This window comes from Numida meleagris, chromosome 9 (genome assembly GCF_002078875.1).
Source record: "Numida meleagris isolate 19003 breed g44 Domestic line chromosome 9, NumMel1.0, whole genome shotgun sequence".
NCBI classification, from domain to species: domain Eukaryota; kingdom Metazoa; phylum Chordata; class Aves; order Galliformes; family Numididae; genus Numida; species Numida meleagris.
The window spans coordinates 17,205,823-17,225,545 of NC_034417.1; the positions used below are offsets into that span (position 1 = coordinate 17,205,823).

At 44.4% G+C, this 19,723-nt stretch overlaps 1 protein-coding gene across 5 annotated transcripts in view; it reads left to right on the forward strand.

The window, feature by feature from the left end:
• LRRK1 (leucine rich repeat kinase 1) overlaps nt 1-19,723 on the forward strand; it is a 67,900-nt gene that overhangs the window by 23,301 nt on the left and 24,876 nt on the right. For all 5 annotated transcript variants that reach the window (XR_002441746.1, XM_021406961.1, XM_021406959.1 and 2 more), the window contains exons 7-17: nt 3,811-4,037; nt 4,559-4,686; nt 4,942-5,105; nt 5,821-5,958; nt 8,210-8,322; nt 9,465-9,541; nt 12,574-12,703; nt 13,238-13,350; nt 14,204-14,418; nt 16,164-16,328; nt 17,943-18,115. Coding sequence is in view for 4 of the 5 variants with exons in the window: in XM_021406961.1 (XP_021262636.1) it covers nt 3,811-4,037; nt 4,559-4,686; nt 4,942-5,105; nt 5,821-5,958; nt 8,210-8,322; nt 9,465-9,541; nt 12,574-12,703; nt 13,238-13,350; nt 14,204-14,418; nt 16,164-16,328; nt 17,943-18,115 (1,643 nt within the window). In the remaining variant the exon portion in view is untranslated. The remainder of the gene's footprint in view (nt 1-3,810; nt 4,038-4,558; nt 4,687-4,941; nt 5,106-5,820; nt 5,959-8,209; nt 8,323-9,464; nt 9,542-12,573; nt 12,704-13,237; nt 13,351-14,203; nt 14,419-16,163; nt 16,329-17,942; nt 18,116-19,723) is intronic.

The window sequence follows — 19,723 nt, forward strand, 5'->3', positions numbered from 1 at the left end:
AGAGGAGGTACATCTCTTTTTTTTTTTTTTCTCTTTTTTTTTTTCCCCCTTGTTGTATTTTTAACCCCATACCAAGCCACTATCTTCCTACACAGAGGAAGTGCTCTATTTTTACAGGAACAGGTAGATTCCAGACTTTGATAGGGGTGTTGTAAACGTGGGGATATTTAACTTTGCAGTGTGTGCAATGGTATATTTTTTTGCCTTTCCATTACAGACTGGAAAAGAGCTCAAACTGCTGCATTTTCCCCAGGGAGTGCTTTGCCAGGATTTTTGGCATAGAAGCGTTATGTGTATGTGTGTGAACCTCTGATTTCTCGATCCCCCACCTGACTAATCTCAGTTACTGTCAATAAAGAAATCTGCAGCGGTTCCACTCGAGGTTCACAACAGCGTTATTGATGGAGGAATTAGATCACCACCCTCTGGATATCCTGCCTGCAGCAAGAGTGAGATTCTGGTGGTGCTCATGATGTCAGTTAGGAGAAATGCACAACAGCCTTTTTTAATCACCTTACCAAACAGTCTCAAATTGAAGTAAGCCTTTATTTTTTTGTATTTGGAGTTCACTGTTTGCCCAAAAGCCGTGGGGTTTCTTGCTTCTGCACAATTTCCAGTCCTTTGCATCCCCTGACATCACTGCAGTAGAAGATTTCCATTCAGTTTTCAAGACTCAAATTGAGAAGATATTACTTTGGCAGGAGAGAGGAGTCTACAGAGGATTTTCTTGTCGTGCTGGATATGTTCAGGAGCCAAAGTGTCCCTGCCTGCTTTGAGCATGGAGCCCACCAGCCAAACCGAGGAGGGCTGAGCTGATCCCTGGGCTCTGCAGGTTCAGCACTGCAGCCCTTTGGCACCTGGGAAGCTAGAGGAGATGGTTGAGTTGGGGTGGAAACCCCCTCTCTTCAAGGCATTGCTGCTAGGCTTTCCTTCACGTAATTACATTTTCACTACAGTGAGTGCGGAGCCAAGTGGATCCATAATATTTCTCCACTGACATCAGGATACAGGCACCATGCTGAGTTTGATGCACTGTCCCCACATAAGACAAGGAGCTTAGCTCGTGCTCTGGTTTGCAGAGCCAGAACCTACCTCACAGCACGCTGAATTTCTTGTCTGTGGTTTTAGGAGTCACTATCTGAATTCCACAGCTATTTTTCTATCCCATTAGATGCCCTGAAGCCAGGACTGCATTTTTGAAGTAAATGATATGTGTAATCTAAATGCAAAATAGAGATTAGTATCAGAGAAGCAGCAGAGGCTCCTGGTCTTGTTTGCACCTGCTAAAAGCAAGCTATGTGTCTTCATATTACTGCATTGCTTGGTCTGCTCAAGGACAAGTTGTTTTTTTGTGCTGAAATAAGAACCTGGGCCTGCTGTAGGGAGCATTCTCTTGAAACAGGGCAGGAACTGAGAGAGGGGATAAGCACAGTTCTCTTTTTTATAAAAAAATGTTATTTATTGTAGCTTTGTTGGGAGCAGTTTAAGCAGAAAGGAGAAATGTGGCAGTTGGGGTTGGCAGCTGAATGGAATGTTCATGCAGACTTTTTGCTGTAATTCAGCATTTTCTTGCTTTTTCTTGCATGGGTAAATATGTGAATAGTTCAGGGGCTTGGATACTCTGGTCATGGATGTGTACCCATGGTCATCTCCCAGTGATCACAGAAGATAAGGAATGGTTCTGATAGAGAGCGTGAGATGAATCCACCTTCCTATAGCCCTCAGTGCTGTCAGCAGTTAAAACTCAGTCCCAAACCCTGTGTCTTGACCATGATGTGGGTAAATGGGAAGTCCCTTAGTTGCTAGCAGTTGTTTTCAAGACCACAGAGATGTCTGGAACCGCTGCCTAAAAGCTTGGATTTTCCCGTACTCATTGTGGTTTATCCCGCCTCCATTTTGGCTGGATCTCAGCATAGCTTTTGACAAAAACAGTCTACATTCCTGGAAGGAGCAGAGAAGGATGGAGTATGTGCTGCCAGCCGAGGTCAGTTGTTCCAAGTGGCTAATTCCCCGCTAAAACATCTCTCACATCCCTAAGTGAACTGCTTGCATTCTGCTTTCAGTACCTGGATCTCTTGCACCTTCTGTTTTGCATTCTTGGGGTAATTCAAAGCACTAGGAAAAACAAGTCAAGTGTCTCAGCGCAAATGTGCTCTTTCCCAGTAAGGTTTCCCTGTGCAGAACAATATTCCAGTCTGTTGGCATCTAACCCACATCCCTGCGTCCTTCCTGAAGCACGGGGTAGCTAGAAATGGCTCTCTTTACAGCATAAATCACACAGATTGCTGCCCAGTGATGTAAACGTGCTCACTCCTGGGCTTTTACAGCTGAGAGAAAATCGCATGCAAAATTTTAAACAAGGTTTTGTAAGCAGGAAGCTGTTAAATATACAAACATGGAAAATCTGACAGTAGAGCAGAATTTGTTGGGTGTCAGTATAAGAGATTCACACCGTAACTCTGCTGGAGTTGATTTCTCATTGCAGCTGGCTTGCTCTGTTTGATTTGGGATGCCTTGTGGCATGGTGGTGGATGTAGCTTTAGATAAACAGCTTGTCCTTTGCCTTGGTTTCCCCAGTGATTCCATTGGCACAATATTCCCATTCCTATCTGTTGGCCATCCTGAGGTTTCACTGTGAAACTTTGTGAAGCATTATGTCTTAGTAATATAATGACTATCAATGTCTAAAAAGTACAACTGTTTGTTTTTACCTTTTATTCCATCCTCCTAGGCATTAAACCGTGCAGTCTCCATTACCTGGGGTTTTGAGTCTCAAGAAAGCATCTGCAATATTCTTTTCTTTCCCTTTTCTTCTCCCTTCCCTAGATGTATTCCTTTAAATTTTAAACTTAGGGTTAAAATTGCTGAAGAGCTAAATACTGGAAACAGAAAGGAATTGAAATTTGCTATCAGGTCCTTGCTGCCTCCTGGTGGTGAATTAACGATTGCTTCACTGATGCTTCCTTATTGGTGAGATACGCCAAAAACACCAAGTTTATGAAAACATTTTGGGAACAACAGTTTTAAAGTGAGTAGTTTGAAATGTAGATATTACTGGAAAACAGAGAAACGATTTTGTGAATGAAGGCTTGTGTTGTTTCCTTACATTGGTGACCATTATGTGTTCATGTTTTCTCCTGTCTGGCCTGGAGATTGAAGTAGTTTTGCCTTTCACCACAACTTCTGTTGTTTTTTTGTTTTTGTTTTTTTTCCCCCAAAGAGGATAAACCAGTTTCCTCATCTAACTGTCAAAAGCAGCAGAGCATTACCTAGAAAGGAGGCAACTGCCAAAATCATACCTCTTAGTACCTTGCTAAGTAACATTCAGCAAACTTCTGTTGCTGAGAAGTGCCTTACAATAGGATGTTTGCCTTTCCTTGCCTGTCCCAGATGCTCCTTTGCAAAACCTTGTCCTGCCCTAGGATAGTTCTGGGCTGCTGTTGCTGGAAGTTTACAGTGGAGGAGCAGTGCCTGAGGATCTGTCTGTTGAGCTCTGGGTGTTTCCAGGCCATGGCAGGCCTCCTGTGTGGAGCACACCAGAGGCACTGTGTGTGCCACGTCCTCTGCATGTGCTTGATCGTGGTCTTTGGAGTGAAGTCCTTGTGTGGCTATATAGTGCAGGCTGCTGATATCCAGGCACGACTTCATCTCTGAGTCAGTTTAATTCCTAGAAGCATATTGGAAAGTGAGCAAAATGTTTACAGCCTGCACTCTCATCTGCCAGATTCCCAGTGGTGTAACAGGCTGAGAGCAAGCGAGCAAGCAAGATTTTACTAATGTGCTTTTCTCTTCTTTTTTTGACATATGCAGGCTTTGTGTGTGAACTGGTCAAACCTCAAACTGCCCTGGGTGGATCTGGACTGGCTGATTGATATCTCCTGTCAGATAACAGAGCTTGATCTGTCTGCCAACTGCCTTGTCTCCCTTCCGTCCGTGATCCCATGGGGCCTGATAAACCTGAGGAAGCTCAGCCTGGCTGACAATCAGCTGACAGAGTTACCCAGCGTACAGTCATCCGATGAAATCATATGTACAAGGTGTGTGCTGGGTGCCTGCAGCAAACCAAGCCCTTACGGAGAGCAGGTAGCAGGTGCAAGGTTGTTGTCGATGTGAAGACTGCCTATGTGAAAAGCAGATGCAGGAGTCTCTTGGTTTACTGTCTGTCTGTTGTAAAGTTGAACTTAAGATTTGCCCTTTTCCGTTCTCAGTGTTACCCAGCTAGTTGTCAGGACAATTGTAGGGAATTACAGACCTTATTCCTCGTTGTCTCGTGCTGCTTCTGCTTCTCCCAGTTTTGGTGAGCACCATTCCTCTGAGCTGACCAAGATGGGTATTTGCTGTCTTACATCAGTTATCCAAACTGTTGTCTGTCACAACTGCTGCTGATTCCCTGACAGGGTTAATTTTCTAACTGGAGCTTTTTGCTTTGCTCTGTGAGAATGCGTTCCAGCTACTTCCATCCAGACCTAAAGTTGTCCTGATAAAATAGATGTCTATAGCAAGAGGAGTTTTGCTAGCATTTTATTGATGCCTGACTGAGTATCTTCTGTAATCACAGGTTACTTGAGGTCGATGTATCCAGCAACAAACTTTCTACTCTCCCTTCTGGATTCCTACATCTTAAAAACCTTAAAAAACTCATCGCTGCCAAAAACTATATGGAGAAGTTATTTGACGAGGAAAACAGTACGTACAGTCCCTTGTTACGCTGACATTTCAAGGCCTGGTTTGGAAAGGAGAACCCCAAACTGTTATTATTACAACTTAAAGCCGGTATTAGCAACAGATGCTTAACATCTCCCAGGTCTTTGTCCAAAAGGCCTGTTTAATTTTAATCCCTCACAATTATCTTTTGGCTTTTATCTAGCAAGTGTTCAGCATCTTGCTGGGTCAAATTGCTGTCATGCTTACACGAAGCCTGCAATGCTTTGTGTTTTCTAGCAGCTAATTGGATTGGCTTAAGGAAGCTGCAGGAGTTTGACGTCTCTGACAACAGGTTGGTGGAACTTCCAACGGTTTTTCTATACTGCTTCAAGTCCCTAAACATACTGAATGTTTCCAGAAATCAGCTGAAAGTCTTTCCAGACCCCTGGGCCTGCCCCTTGGTAAGTCACACTGCTCTGTCAGAGGCTGTAAAAGCTGTTGAAACGGCGCGAAAGAATATGTACATTGTGATGGTTATGAAGCTGTCAGATGTTTTAGGCTGAAAAGGTGTCTTGTTTCCACAGGAGTGCCCCTGCGAGATTTGGTTTGTGAGTTTCAGGGCAGGTCTTTCTGAGGTTCTGCCTCTTTCTGTGAATGTTGATGACGTTGCTGGAAATCTTCTAGAAAATGTCTTAGATTAGTTTTCTTTGTAGTTCATGTGAGCCCAAGTATTTTTAGGATAGTTTTTATTGAACAATCAGCTTTTGTCCAAAGTTAACTTTGCCCAACCAGTGGATAAAATGGGGAGTCTATACCTGCACATCACTGACACTTATTTCCTTAATACTGTGGGCAAATGTAATGACAAGAGCCTGCTGATAGCAGAACAGCGTACTTTAGTGAAGAGTTTGTTTATGATCAAAAAGCAAATGGACATTACTTTCCAAATAACTTTTGAAATACTTTTTTTTGCCCAACAAAGACTTTGACCATCAGTTACGTACATGCTTCTCCTAAGCAAGTGATGTTTGCCTACACGCACAGTAATTTATTTAGATCAAAATACCTGAAGAAATCATCTGGAATTGATGTGTAATTGACAGCTGACCTTCCTGATTTTTTTTAAAGAGACAGTTACTACTGTTTGGTTGTTTTTTTTTCTTTTATGTTTTCCAGAAATGTTGCAAAGCATCCAGAAACTCACTGGAATCCCTCCCTGACACATTCACTGTTTTCTGGAAAAATCACCTCAGAGAAGTGGATTTTTCTGAGAATTCGCTAAAAGAAGTTCCACCAGGACTCTTTCAGCTTGAGGTAAATATCATTTCTTCCCACCTTTTGAAAATTACATATTTGAATGTCCTTGGCGATGCTAGCTGGCCTCTCTTATCTTCAGCCTTGTGCAAATAAAATAATTCTTCCCGTCAGAGCTCACAGTGTTACTTCAGAATTCTTCAGAATTTGTGGCTTTGCAGAGTTTTAACATGAAACCAAGCAGAACTTGGGGGTTTCCTGCAAGGTTCCCTTCTAGACTGTGGACCTCAGGGTCATGTAGGTAGAAACAGGTTATGATTTGTGCAGAAGCTTGGCAGTTCTTGCACTGCTGGCCTCTGTGGAAATGATGCAGAAGTGATGGTTCGTATCCATGTCCAATTTGGACCTCAGCAGTCTGCTGCAAAGATGCCCCTTGCTCACACGCAGAAGAGTGCTGAGGATCATTTGCTCCTTCATTTGTTTTTAATGATCCTTGCAAATTTGTGCTTGTTTTCTGGTATGGTAACCGTTTCTTTTCAATTGGTATTTCTCGTGGAACTGAATGAACCCTATGGGCTATTGTCTCCAAAACTTTTTTTTCTTTATGCATTAAAATAAGTCCAGTAACTGGGAACTTAGTTCTGAGCCTAGTTAGCTTCTCTTGGAGAGACCTGACCTGCTCTGGCTGGAATTGTTCAGGTAAGATGCTGGTCAGCTTTTCCACGTCATGAGCTGGCTGAGGCAGCCTGGTCTGGATGCTGTATCAGTTCCTTGTCTCTGATACAGTCTAACATGCCAGAGGCCTCTTTGCATGCTGTGGCAGGTTGGAAGGAAGCTTGCTTCTAGAAGCACTCGTTCCTTTCAAGAAAAGGCAGCAAAAATGAAGAAGTTAGAGACGAGAGAGAAGAGGTAATTGCAAAACAAGGACTGGCAATCTCCAGACTTACAGTCATGAAGAGTCACAGCCAGTTAAAAGTGACTATCTTCCCCTATGGAGCAGGCACATAAGTATTGCACAGGATCTCACCAGGCTTTTAGATCTTCTGGAGAGCGGCCTTTGTCCGCGTTTGTGGGAGATGTGTAGCATGGATACAGCTGGCTGAAAACGAGGCGTTGCAGCTAGGCCGCACAGAACAAAGTCTCTGCTGATTCTGGACCACGTGGCCTCCCTTTCCTCCAGCCCCTGCTCAGGGATATTTTGGGAGAGAAGTCTGAAGCATTGTCATTGGGCAGCCCCCTGCTGACCCTTGGAGAGAGCTTGGCCCTGGGTGCCGAGGGAGGACTGGGCTTTCCTTCCACTGGGAGGCTTCAGCCACCGGAAAGCTAATGATGATAAAAGCATTGGCTGTCAGGACACGAGGACAGGGAGGGTTTTATGAGTCCGTGCCATTCACCATCCCTTTTCTCTAGTGGTCCCCTCGGCATATTTGCAGTTTTCTATTTCACTTTGCCTTCCCCAGGTCCCACCAACGCCCAGTGCTGCCCCTCTTGTATCACTAGAGGGAGCATGTTGCATGGCATTTGCCACTGCAGGGCTGCTGGATGTCCATCGTTTATGTCACGTGGATGCCTCCTATTTGTCCATTTGAGGAAAAGGGGATGGCCAAGAACTGTCTTCATGAGACACTGTTAATCTTCCTTAATGAAAAGGGTTGTAAACCTTTTATATTATGTGGGGCACGTAAAACATTTAACACACTTGAAGCCTAACGCTCTGCTAGTAAAACAGGATTTCCACAGGATATAATTTGTTAATACTGCTGTAGTTATGGCATGAGATAATTTAGTCTGCTTATCTCAGTTTTCATGGGAGCCCTTGTAGAATAAGCCTGGTTGGAAATTCTACATTGATATATACTAACAAAGCAGCTACAAACTTTTATCCGTGTGAAACAGTTCACATTTTTTAGGTTGATCTTATACAACGGGTGTAAGCCTGCTCTGACCTGAGCTTGCACACACATGTCCCTATGTGGCTTATTATGTATACAGATCATACTGTTCTTTTCTATTTGGAAAGATTTCCTTGCTATGAGTACACTGCTCTCCTAAATGGTTTGTTTCCAATTGAATCTGTCAGCAAGTAGACTAATAGTCTCCCCAAACTGATGTTGCCGTTGCTTTGCACAAAACACAGACTTGCTGGATACAGGTGTTTTTTTTTTTTTTTTTTTTTGCATGCTTGGTGTGCTGGACAGGGTGTTCTGATGAAAAAGGTGTACATCATGTTTCAGTTTTTAAAAGTCATGCTGAAAAAATTCTTTCTGTGTGTTTGGGATACTTCATCTTCTAATGCAAGCCATTCTTTTAGGCTTTGGTGTCCCTGAAGTTGCTGGGAAATCACTTAACCGCATTACCTTCGCAAGATAAGTGGAATTGCAAGCAGCTTAAATCACTGGATCTTTCAAAAAACCAGCTTGGGAAGTAAGTGTTGGTTGCTATTTAAAAACAAAATATCTAAGAAAACAAAAGCTGAAGAAATAATAGCAAAGCTGATCCTTCTTGTAATGCAAAGGGTGTCAGTAGTGAATTAATTACCTGCATAGAAGGCATTGGTGTCTGCATACTGTGTCTCTAAGTACATTGTGTGTCTGTGACAGTGATGAATTATCCGTTACTGCTTCTTTGGGCACTTAGCACGCTATATCATTTATTAAATGGATAGATTACTGATAATGGCAGTTTAATTTCAGAGCATGTAAAAATTTCTTTAACCCTGTGTATGGTTCACCACTGCAAATACTGGTTTGTGGGGAGCGTATCTTAACCATAAACCATCTGGCTGGACTGTGGTGTGTAGTTAGCGTGGGAGCGTTGTTTTGGAAAAGATGAAAAATCTTTGTTTTTTACATGGAAGTGTAATCAGCTGCAAGTTTACAGAGAGTAATGGCCTTAATAAGGTCATCCAATATAAAGGTGATGTTCTTCTATTTAGCAATTACATCAGGGATGTTTAACAGAGACTTAAGAGTCCCCAGTCTTCTCCAGAACTGCACTTAACCGTCTCATACTTTCATCTTCTCATCTGGGTGACTTCCCAGCGAGTTTTCTGGACCCCTTATGAGTTGCTGTGCCCACTGCTAAAAGGGCATTATTGTTTTGTGAGTGTCTCTGTGTCTTTCCGGAGTCACGTTGTTGGGCCATCTTGTCAGAGACTCTCTGCTGAGAGGGGGGAGTGGCAGCAGGTCAGTTCCCTAACACTCCTCCTGAAGCTTGTTCAATTTGCTGTTTGACAGGCTACTTAACCTTGACACCCATAAAGCTGCAGGTCAAGTGCTCTCACCCTGGGAGCTGAAAGCACGGCCTTGCAGAGCTCTGTTCATTTGCCAGAAGAAAACCATAGGGCCTGGACAAGTGTCGGTGGAGTCTAGCTCTGTGATTGCACAGTGGGTGTCAACCCCATCAAAACCACCCAGGAACCTGTAAGAGCTGAGCTGGGCATCCCACAGCCTCGAGTAGAGTCCAGCTCTGCTCTCACCTGTCCTGGGCACAGAGCTCCAGCACGGTTCCCAGTTGCCACGTCCAAGCTCAGTTTTCCATATGTTGCCATTCTGTTTTGCTCGCAGGAATGACGAGGGATATAAAACAAAGCGGATTCCCTTTTTCACCATGAGGAGCAGGGTGCGTGGAGGCCCAGAGGCAGGTAAGGGGCATGGCAGAGCAAATGCTGAGCTTGGGCTGAGGGGGACTGTGAAGCAGAGTTTGGCTGGGGGAAAGAAGTGTAAATTCAGCTGCAGTTTTAAGTGCAACAGCATTTAAAGAAAGAGGAAATGTGTTCAGATAAAATGTTCCTAAAGTGGTGCAGCTGGTTGGTACCATCAGCAAAGAAAGATGGGAAAAAAAAAAGGGGGAAACCTGTTCCTTTCATGGAGCTTTTATTCTTTTTATGATGATTATTCTTTGTAGCCAGAGCACTAACTGGTATATTGAAGGGAAATTAACCCATAATTAGTCCTATTACTCTTAGGATTGTCTCTGTTGTTGAACGTGTAAATGCGTTTTTGCCCCGTCTCTGTGATTTGCACCTGAAGTTTGCGGCAGAGCAGAAGAGATGTCCTGCATTAGTGTGCATGAAATCTCAGAGAGAACAAAGGAGTATTTGAAGATATTTTTATGGCTTCCTGCTCACTGTGGGATTCATCTGCATTTCTTTTTATTTGTTTGTTTTGTTTTGAATCACTTGGAGAGCTCTCTCGTTCTTGGCTGCCTGGAGAATGGCTTGGTCTAAAGCAGTCTTTGAAAATCAGAGTGCAATAGAGCAGTGACACACAGCAGAGCAGTCCTCAGCCACTCATGGGAGGGGAAGGCCCTCCTGCAGCAAATGCTTTCCTAGTGAGTCCCCCCAAAAAACGTGCATCTGCGTCAATGTGAATAGGTAAATCTGGTGAACGCACTAGGTTATAGTAAGGGAAAATGTATAGCTGTGTGAATCGTGCTGATCTGTGGAGTCTGACGTCTATCTTCAACCCTGTCAAGTGCTACAGCAGCATTTCCCAAGGGGAGAAAAGGGCAGGAGCAGTGGGCAGAGTGCTGAGGGCAGAGCTATAACCAGCTACAAAAGGAACTGCTGCCCTAATGGAAATCTCTGCATGTTGCAAACCCAGCATAACTCATCTGTGTAAGGCAGGAAGGGCTGGACTCTGCATTGGTACCATCTGAAAATCCTTGATTGTCTTTGGTGCAACCCAGAGCTGCCTGAGGCTGCTGCAGGTTGCAGCAGGGCTCGGAGTAGCCTACCTGTCTGGTGCCACGTTGAATAGCCACAGAGACAGAGCAGAGCCAGCTCATCTTTTTCTCTCTGTTCCCGTGCCAAGCATAGCTTGGTGAGACTACAGGATGTGGCCAAGAATTTAAGGAACATCAAGAGAAAACAGAAGCTGGAATACATCAGCTGCTCACAGAAATCTCCTGGCGAGGTGGAGGGCAGGTTTTCACATGATTTTACCAACAAAGCTATTTACTCAAGATTATTTAAAGAAAGTAATTTATGGATGCTCACTATACCTGATTGATAAATCTCAGAGTGGGCTTCTTGCACACGCATGCGGCATTGGTGGCATTTACTCATCCAAAAATATATTTTCAAGATGGGGTTTGTTTTAATCTTTCTAAAGTTCTTTAAAAGAAAATTTGAGCTCAAGCCAGAGAAGTCATAAATAACTCATGAATAAATAATTGCAATTCATAAACACCTTGAGCCTGCTTCCAGTATAGTAGAGTCCTTTTCGCCTTGGACTCTTTGGTGAATTGAGTATTGCAGCTATTTTGGGTGCTTGCTCCTACGTGTCCAGGAGGGACTAAATCTGTGCCTAGGTGTGTACTGAAGAGGAACAATGAAAAGTTTAACTCCAGTGATGAGCCAGAAAGGAAGTAAATAGAATCCATGAATAAACCTGCTGTTCTCCTAAAATAATCCTAAAGATGAATTATTATTATTTTGAAAACTCAAAGGCAGACTGTGACATTCTGCCCACACTGAGCCGTCCTGTCGCGTATAGAAAAGACGCCTGCAGACACTGGGACTCTATCTCACTTCTTCCTGATGATAGCTCAAGCCTAGAATGCTATTCAAATGAGAATTGGGAAGTTTCTCCTTCGAAAACCTCTTCCATTTTCTGTCTTTTTTCTTTTCTGGTTAAATCAAGTTCCAGTTCCTCAGGCCTTCTTGGTAAGGGAAGATCTTGGTGGAAGTACAACTGTGTCCATCCTTGAGGAAGGATGATGTGCATCAGGTCTCAGAGCTGCTTATATAGGCTCTGGAGGCAGCAGATGGTGCTGCTTGTTCTTTCCTAATCAGAGGCTGAAAATCTGCATGTTCCTGTGTGGCCTGGTTTTCCTTGACTTCAGGATGCTTCTTGGTAGATATATGTGACAATCTTAAGACAGCAATACAATTCATGGCAGCTTTTCATGCCTCTCTCCCTGGAGTAATTTGTGGAGCTCTTTGGAACCAGCTGAATTTTCCTTTGTCTGATCCTCCCCAGCAACAGCAAGTCAGCCATGCAGTGTCACTGTTACTGCTCGGGTTGCTCCAAAATAAGCTGGCTTTTCCACAGACATATAGGAAGGCAGAAGTTCCGTGAGACCTTGCAGTATAGAACAGAACAGAGAGGCAAATGCAAGCAATGCTTTAGAGGGTGACATAGGTTAGGAGTCTGTCAGTTGCAATTTGGGTTTTCATCTTTGCTGTTCCTGACTCGATTTACCGCCTGAACATAAATTCAGACCAGTTTTGTGTTTCCTTTTCCAACATGAAAAAAAAAGTTCAGAACCACTTGTGCCTTTGGCATGCCCTTCCACTGCAGGCTGGTAGGCTGGAGTCAGGACAGCCTGCAAGGTGCTACCAGCAATTTCAGCAATGAGAAACAAAATGCCACACATGCTCCGAAGTACAGTCGTCGTGGTAGGCCTGGGGTTCGTCCTCAGCACCCTAGAGGCCCTGGAGATCGTCACCTTAAGCACGTGCATCTCTATGACTTTAAAAAGCTGAGATGTGAGCATTGATGTTTGGTCTCTGTTGAAGGCTCTTGGCTTTTCTGCTGTTGTTTTCTGGTGGTTCCTGCCAAGGAACATGACCTCACGTCCTGCCCACAGAGTGAAGGTGAAGGTTCTTGGTACCAAGCCTCGGTGCTTGTTGTGTTTTAAAGGTGCAATTTGTTTCCTATCTTGTTTCAGGTCCTTTTGTGGAGTTTCCAGCATTTCTGAGCGATTCTCTGGAAGTCCTTTATCTGAACGACAATCAGCTGGAGTCCGTCCCACAGTCCGTTTGCCTTCTGAAAGGTTTAACAGAACTTTATTTAGGAAAGTAAGTCCGTGTTCTGGGAAAGCTAGGCAGCGCTATTTCCGTGTTGTTTTAGTGACCAGTCTTCCACGAAGCCCCACCCCAGATGTCCAGTGCCTTTGAAGCCACAAAGCTGGAAATAGTGAGCCCCTTGTTCGAACCGTGCCCATCGTTTGCTTTAGATAAGGAGGAGGCCAGCCTTATAAATTAAGGAAGATGATCTAATGCTTTGAACACAGGCCTGGGAATCTAGTGCGCCTCTACTTAATTCTGGCTTTTCGCTGTCTGCTTCTATAGCATTTGAGTCAATAATTCATAATTTCTGCCTGTATTTTCTCAACTGTCCAGTAAAAATGATTACACTTGCCTGCCCCAGAGGATACACTGAGGTTATGCATCACTTTTAGGATGGAAATTACTATTAAAGTGCTGAATGGTCTTATTAAAATGTTAATGGAAGATTTCTACGAGGAGAGAATAGTGTAATGTGAGAGTCCGTGAGAGAAGCTACTTACACACAAAGCCTGGTTGTTGGTAGATGTATTTGTTTTTGTACAGTAACCCTGGTATCCGAGAGCTTCCTCCAGAACTTGGACAGCTGGCTAATCTCTGGCAGCTGGATATCGAGGAACTAAGTATCAGCAATGTTCCTGCGGAGATCAGAAAGGAGGGTAAGTCTGATCCTGTGAGTTCTTTATTAGATTGACTGAGCGTATAATGGAAGTAGCTTCCTTTCGTCGGTCCTGAATGGGAACGTTGTGAGCCCGAATCCTTGTTGCAGTTAACTGGAATTGTGTAGGGTACGACTCCTACACCCATTTGCAAGTTTGATAGTGCTATGTTATGGCACAGCTTAAGGTAGCTCACATGTGGAAGTGATGACTTACAAATGCAGTACTTCATTTGCAGTATGCATGCTGGATGAACTCCATGGCTTGCTTCCTGGATGCGTGTGGTTTAGGGTATATAGACACTCTTTTCTAAAGAATGAAGCATTTAGGATCAGCTGTCACAGTCACACTGCGGTAACTTTATTGTAAGCTGCTAGGTTTTTGGATCAATTACAATACTGCCTTCTTTTTTGTCTGTTGTAATAAGAAGGTCCTGCGAGAATAAAGTTATTAGGAATTATCCTTTCTCTCCAGCACACTGTTGAAGCCTAAATCTAATTTTAAGTAGAAACATAAAAGTAGAAGGCAAATCAGTATTTTCCAATACTAAATTAGTATTTTATGTTTCCTTTGAGCTTCTGAAGCGCATGAGCCGCGGCGTTTGTTTCTTCTTACAGTGCTCCATTGTGGAGTCTCAGGGCAGTGACCTTTTTTGGGCTCTGTCTCAGGTTTGTCCACTGGAGGTTTCTCTGTTTATTCTCTGGGTCGTCTCAGCCCACAGCGAAACTTCAAGGAAAATATTAATTCAGCTGATACGTCTGCAGCAGTGGGTTTTGTGCAGTGCTGCTGTACATATGTACGTTTGTAACTGCTAACCACAGATAAAGCCTGTCTTCTTCCTCCCTTGCCATAGGCCCTAAAACAGTGCTGGCGTACTTACGAGCCCAGCTGCGCAAAGCAGAGAAGTGTAAGTTGATGAAGATGATCGTCATTGGTCCTCCACGACAGGGAAAGTCAACTCTGATTGAGATCCTCCAGACGGGAAAAGTCCCTCAGATGATGCACAGTGATGCCACCATACGTACAACAAAATGGGAGCTACCCAAGCCAGTGGGACACAAGGCAAAGGTGAAGAACAGTTGGAGATATTTAGAGCGGTTGAAGATATTTATTAACCCTAGTGAGTTGTTGTGCCCCCCAGAGACCCTTTAGGGCTGCAAGTGCCCAACAGAAGCAGTTTCCCTTTCATTGTGAACCAGACCTCACGAGTGCCATGTTTAGAGCTGTCACAATCCCACTGTTTCATTTCCACTTGATGTGAGAGGACAGTTCTATTTTCCTAAGAATTCAACCTTGACTTTTTATCCTAAAGAGTGAGAGCCATTTGTAGACTGCCTGAATTCTAGCTTTCCCAGCTTGGGTGGTTTTTGGACACTGATTTTTGAGAGATTTTGAGAGAATGTTATAAATCAGCTTCTCTAAAGCAGCTTGTCCATTCATATGGGGCCACAAAATGGGACATCGTACCTAAAGCTGGATTCCCTTGATGACAGAACTGTTCTAAATGTGGAGGGTGGGTGTAAGGTAGGATGCCTGAGCTCTGGTTGTGATCCAGGGAGATCTCTCAGGCATACCTTAAACATTCAATTCTGAGGCGGCTCATCCAGAGAGCATGTCAATCCATACTGAACTAATTTGTACAGAACTGATTTAATTCAAGTATTTGAGATATTTGTAGGTGACCCTGTCTGCTGCCGTATAGGGACTGGAGCATTCAGAATTGGTCCTGGGCTGTTGACAGAGCTAAGGATGTGCAAACACATGGCTCTCACTTTTCAGATGAGAGCCATGGCCACCAGGCTGTTTTGGAAGGGGTGAAGGAGCCTGCTGAGTTCAGCTATTATACAGCAGAGTGCCAAGCCAGAGATAGAAGAAAAAAGAGCAAGCACAGCCCAGCTCTTTAAAGAGAAGATTTTGTTAAGAGAAGAGCTGTGCATTTCATGTTGAAAAGCAATTGAATAAAACAGAAACCTGGACAATGCAAGAGACCCTGAGGAGTGGGATCCGAGTTGCTGAACAGGCTGCTGTCCCTACCTCTGAGTCTGTCTTTCCATATAAGCACCCACAGCTGAAGGTCTCTTGGATGAACAAGGCAGCCCTGGTGCTAGTTAGAGTTTGGTATAAACAATATGGAAATTCTTCCAGCTGTTCCTGGGAGACTTCAGACTGGGACTGTGCTAGGAGATCGGAGCCGTGCTGAGATGCTTGGCTCCTTTCTGAAATCTTATGGGGTAAGATTGTCATGTGGGATCAGACAGTACTTGGACCTGGATCAGTAAACAGAGCTCACTCAGGGTTATTTGATGTCATCAGGGGATGGTGGCTGGAGAAGGTTTCCCTGCACAGGCACTGGCTTCTTGCCTCCCCAGAGCGAAAAGATTTAGGGATTTAGGGACAGAGCCTCCAAGAGGTTTCCTGTTCCTTGTAGCGGTAGAAGATAACTAGCTCCAGTGGTACTGTCGAGTGTGGCACAAACAAGGATGAAGCAGTTCCTATTCAAGATGCAGCAAAGTACAGGACTCAGAATGAAATCCTTGTTTGTACTGGAGAATCCACAGCATTAACTGGAGATTTACCAGCATCAAGGGCACCTCTATTATTTTAGCAGCAAGTAATTAGTCTTTATTTCCTGTGGGGAAGTGGTAGCCGTGCTTAACAATTGCTTGTTGATTTTTCTTTCCTGGAGGCACAATTAGGACATTGAAACCCTCCTTGTGTCATACATTATGCAGACGTAGGTTTATGCTTCAGCCATTATCTCGCTGTGATTTACTGCAACCGTTTGATTTGAACACTTCTCTTTGTCTAAGTAGGTTGATTCAGTGGAGTTCAATGTCTGGGATATCGGAGGCCCGGCGAGCATGTCTACAGTCAATCAGTGTTTCTTCACAGACAAAGCATTGTACATAGTTGTATGGAACTTGGCACTGGGGGAAGAAGCTGTGGCAAACTTACAGTTCTGGTTGCTGAACATTGAGGTAAGAAGTCACTGGTGGACTCCAGGGCATCTGTTTATCAAGCAGTAGCTCAGCACATAGATATGTGATATTACAGATTCCTTTTAGTCTGCTTTTAAAAGCTCTGCGTGAATTTTGCATAGCTTTTGGAATTAATTTTCCACTGCACTGTAGGCGTTATTGCTGCATTTAAGGATTTAAGTTTATCGTCTGCTTTGTTCTCCCTCACACACGTCAGAGAGTGAAACAAAAGCTGATTTATAAACCCTTACTAAGTAAGGATGAACGTACTTATTTTGGAATTAGTGTTTGACCACACTGTGCTCTAAGGGAGTTCTGGAGCACCTTCTTTTCTGTGTGGGTTAGACACATGTTAGTCTTGAAGTTAGGGTTTTAACACTTTAGATCCAGATAAGGTGGAGTGTGTCTCCTGGACAGCTCTCTGCCGAGCCTCAGAGCTGCAGTGAATGAATTGGTACAGCTTGTTTTTTTGTTCAGTGCTCTTTACTTGATATCTGCCTTTACATTATGAACACAGATAGGGGCTCTAAATTAGTGCCTCTCAAAAGAAACGTCTTGACACTGCAGTGATGTTAGCTTAATATTCAACAGCAATCAGAAGCACAAACCAAGTAACGAAGCGAAGAAGATAATTATTGTATTTCAAACACATATGATGTGCCTGTGGTCCTTCATACATCCCAATAAGCACATAGCAGCTTCAGAAAAGACACAGAGAAACGTGGGCGTGATGCTTAGAAATATGAAAATGTTTTTGAATGCAGAGCAATTAAATAGACCTCCTCAGCTTGGGAAAGAGGCAAATGAGGAGGGCCGTAATAGAGTAGGTCACGAGAAAATAAGGTGAAAACCCCAAGGAAGTGTTTGTTCATGGTCTGTAGGCAAGCAAGGAGAGATTAAACGAGAGAATGAGGTGGTAGTTTGAAACAAAAATGGGAATAGGGTATTTTTCTGTGGTAGAAGTCCTTTTGATCCACTGGCTGATCCCCGCTTAAACTTCAGCAGTCCCGTTGTATTCGGCAGCATGTTTCCTGAAATCTGGATATTTTCCAGTTCTGTAGTAGAATCATGGAAGGGTTGGAAGAAACCACAGGATCATCTAATCCATTCCTTCGCACTGATTCAAGATTAAGTAGACTTGGGCATTTCTAGCAGTTTCTCTCACCTCTCCACTTACCTCCAGTGCAAACTTTTTTACCACTTCCCTAGGTGTCCTTTCTGGAGTGTCTCTTATCTTTTCCAGGGTATCAAAGTTAGATCTTCCAGCTACAGGTTAAGCTAATTTCTCCTTTGTCTGAGTGGACATAGTTTTCTTCTGTTAGCTCACTTGTAGCAGCTTAATAGCACATGGAAGCTCCCTTTATGTTAAGCCCTTATGTAATGAGGGCTTAACCCCAACTCACGGTTTCCTGCTCTGCAGTAGCTTCATGTTATTGAGTCATTTTCTGCAGGAGAACTTTTTACTGGCACCAAGGCTGCCTTCATTTTATTCGGATATTACATTTTATTCATATATCTTACTCCCCCTGTTAAGTGTTATATTTTTCACTTCTCCTCACTGAATGTACGGTGACATAATCTGGGTGAGATCATTGTCCGTGTATTCTCTTGCAGGCCAAAGCTCCAAATTCCGCAGTGTTAGTGGTAGGAACGCACCTTGATTTAATTGAAACCAAATTCCGTGTTGAGAGGATAGCAACGCTGAGGGCATACGTCCTGGCTCTCTGTCGGTCTCCTTCTGGATCCAGAGCAACTGGTTTCCCAGATATCACATTCAAGCACCTGCAGTAAGTATTTGTGCCTTTGTGAAGCTCAGCCACTCTACTTTATGTCACTTTAAACAATTTCGTAATACTTGATTTCCTTGGCAACAGAAGGAGTTTGAAGACTTGTCATCATGGCATTTTGTCTATTTTTGGTTGAGATAATGTGGTATAATCAGGGAGGAGTTCAGTGTGGTGCAGGGGTCTGATCATGGGACTGAAGCTGGAAGCTCCAAAGTCATGACCTTGGCCATGCGTTTCAGTGCTCCTGCTCTGCTCAGCCATCTCACTGGTTAAATGCTGATATGGTTTATTAATTAGTCACAGGGACAGAACATGCAGATTGAGTAATTAATGCTGCGAGGCTTCTTTTCCCAAGCATGACAGTTACATGGGGGGTGCTGCAGGGTTTGGTAGGGGAGGCTGCGTGGGAACCTCTTGCTGCCTGAGCACCGTGAGGGGTGAGTCAGCCCCACGAGCTACCAGCAGCCCAAAGCTGTGCCATTTCAGCTCTCTGCATGTGATAGCACACGGGTTGCGCTGTCTGTCAGATCAGTGTCAGGCCATGGGGCCTCACACGGCTCCCTCCCATCTGATGGAGAATGCCCTTGGGAAGAGGAGGCTTCTCTTGCTGGGAAAGAAGTGGCTCTGTCAGCCAGGGGAGTGCACAGCACAGAGGGAGCATGGATGCAACCGGCTGGCACCAAACGGCTCCAAACAGCGTGAAATTGCCAGTGCCTGGGGCACGAGCAGGTGGCAGCTGGCAAGTAAAGAAGGGCACTGCTATGTCCCATCGCGCTTCGCATCTGCTGCCTGGCAGAGCTGTCAGGAGACCTCCCACACTCTGCTCTGCAAATGCAAGCGCTGCATCAGGCCCCCCAGCTGGCTCTTTCATCTGGCTGTGCCTAGGAGAAGTAGCAGGGAGCCAGTGTAAGGCATGCAGACGCACAGTGCAGCAGAGAACACACTGTGGTTCAGTACTCTCAAACATCTTTTCCCATCATTGCGATCTCATGCATCCTATCTCAAGGGGACTTTCTCCCTGCCCCACATCCTGCCCGTTGCCCTTCACCTTTCTTTCTCCCAGCCAGCACTGAGCCTAATTTTGCTGGCAGAGTGTGCAGGGTGCGTGTTGTAAAGCCCTGTGTGGTGAGCCTGGGGTGCATTTATCAGTACTGCTCCGCCAGCATCCCAGTGAGCGTAGACTACCCACTGTCACTGATGGCTGAGGTTTAAGATAAAGCTTGTTGCTTTAGAAAAGGATTTTCTCTTGGCCACAGGAACATGTGTGGGATCAGTTAGAAAGACCTTTTGTTGGGGAAAGTGGAAGGGAACTGTTCTTATCCAGCCCACAAAATGACCAGAAATAGCAGGAGTTGGAAAGAGGAGTTTGTTAGCTATCAAAGCCAGAATGAAGGCCAGCTTTCAGGATCTAAGCACCAATTCCCAGATAACAGGACCCAGATGAGCGAGGGCCGGAATGAGAGTGGGAAAAGGTGTCTGGTAGTCATCATCATCGTGCCTCTTTGATCTGAGGCTGGGAGGACCGGACTCGTCTCCAGAGACTGCTGGAACACAGGATTTTCCTCATCTTTCAGTCCCTTCCAGGATGTGTGCATCACTGAAGGGAAA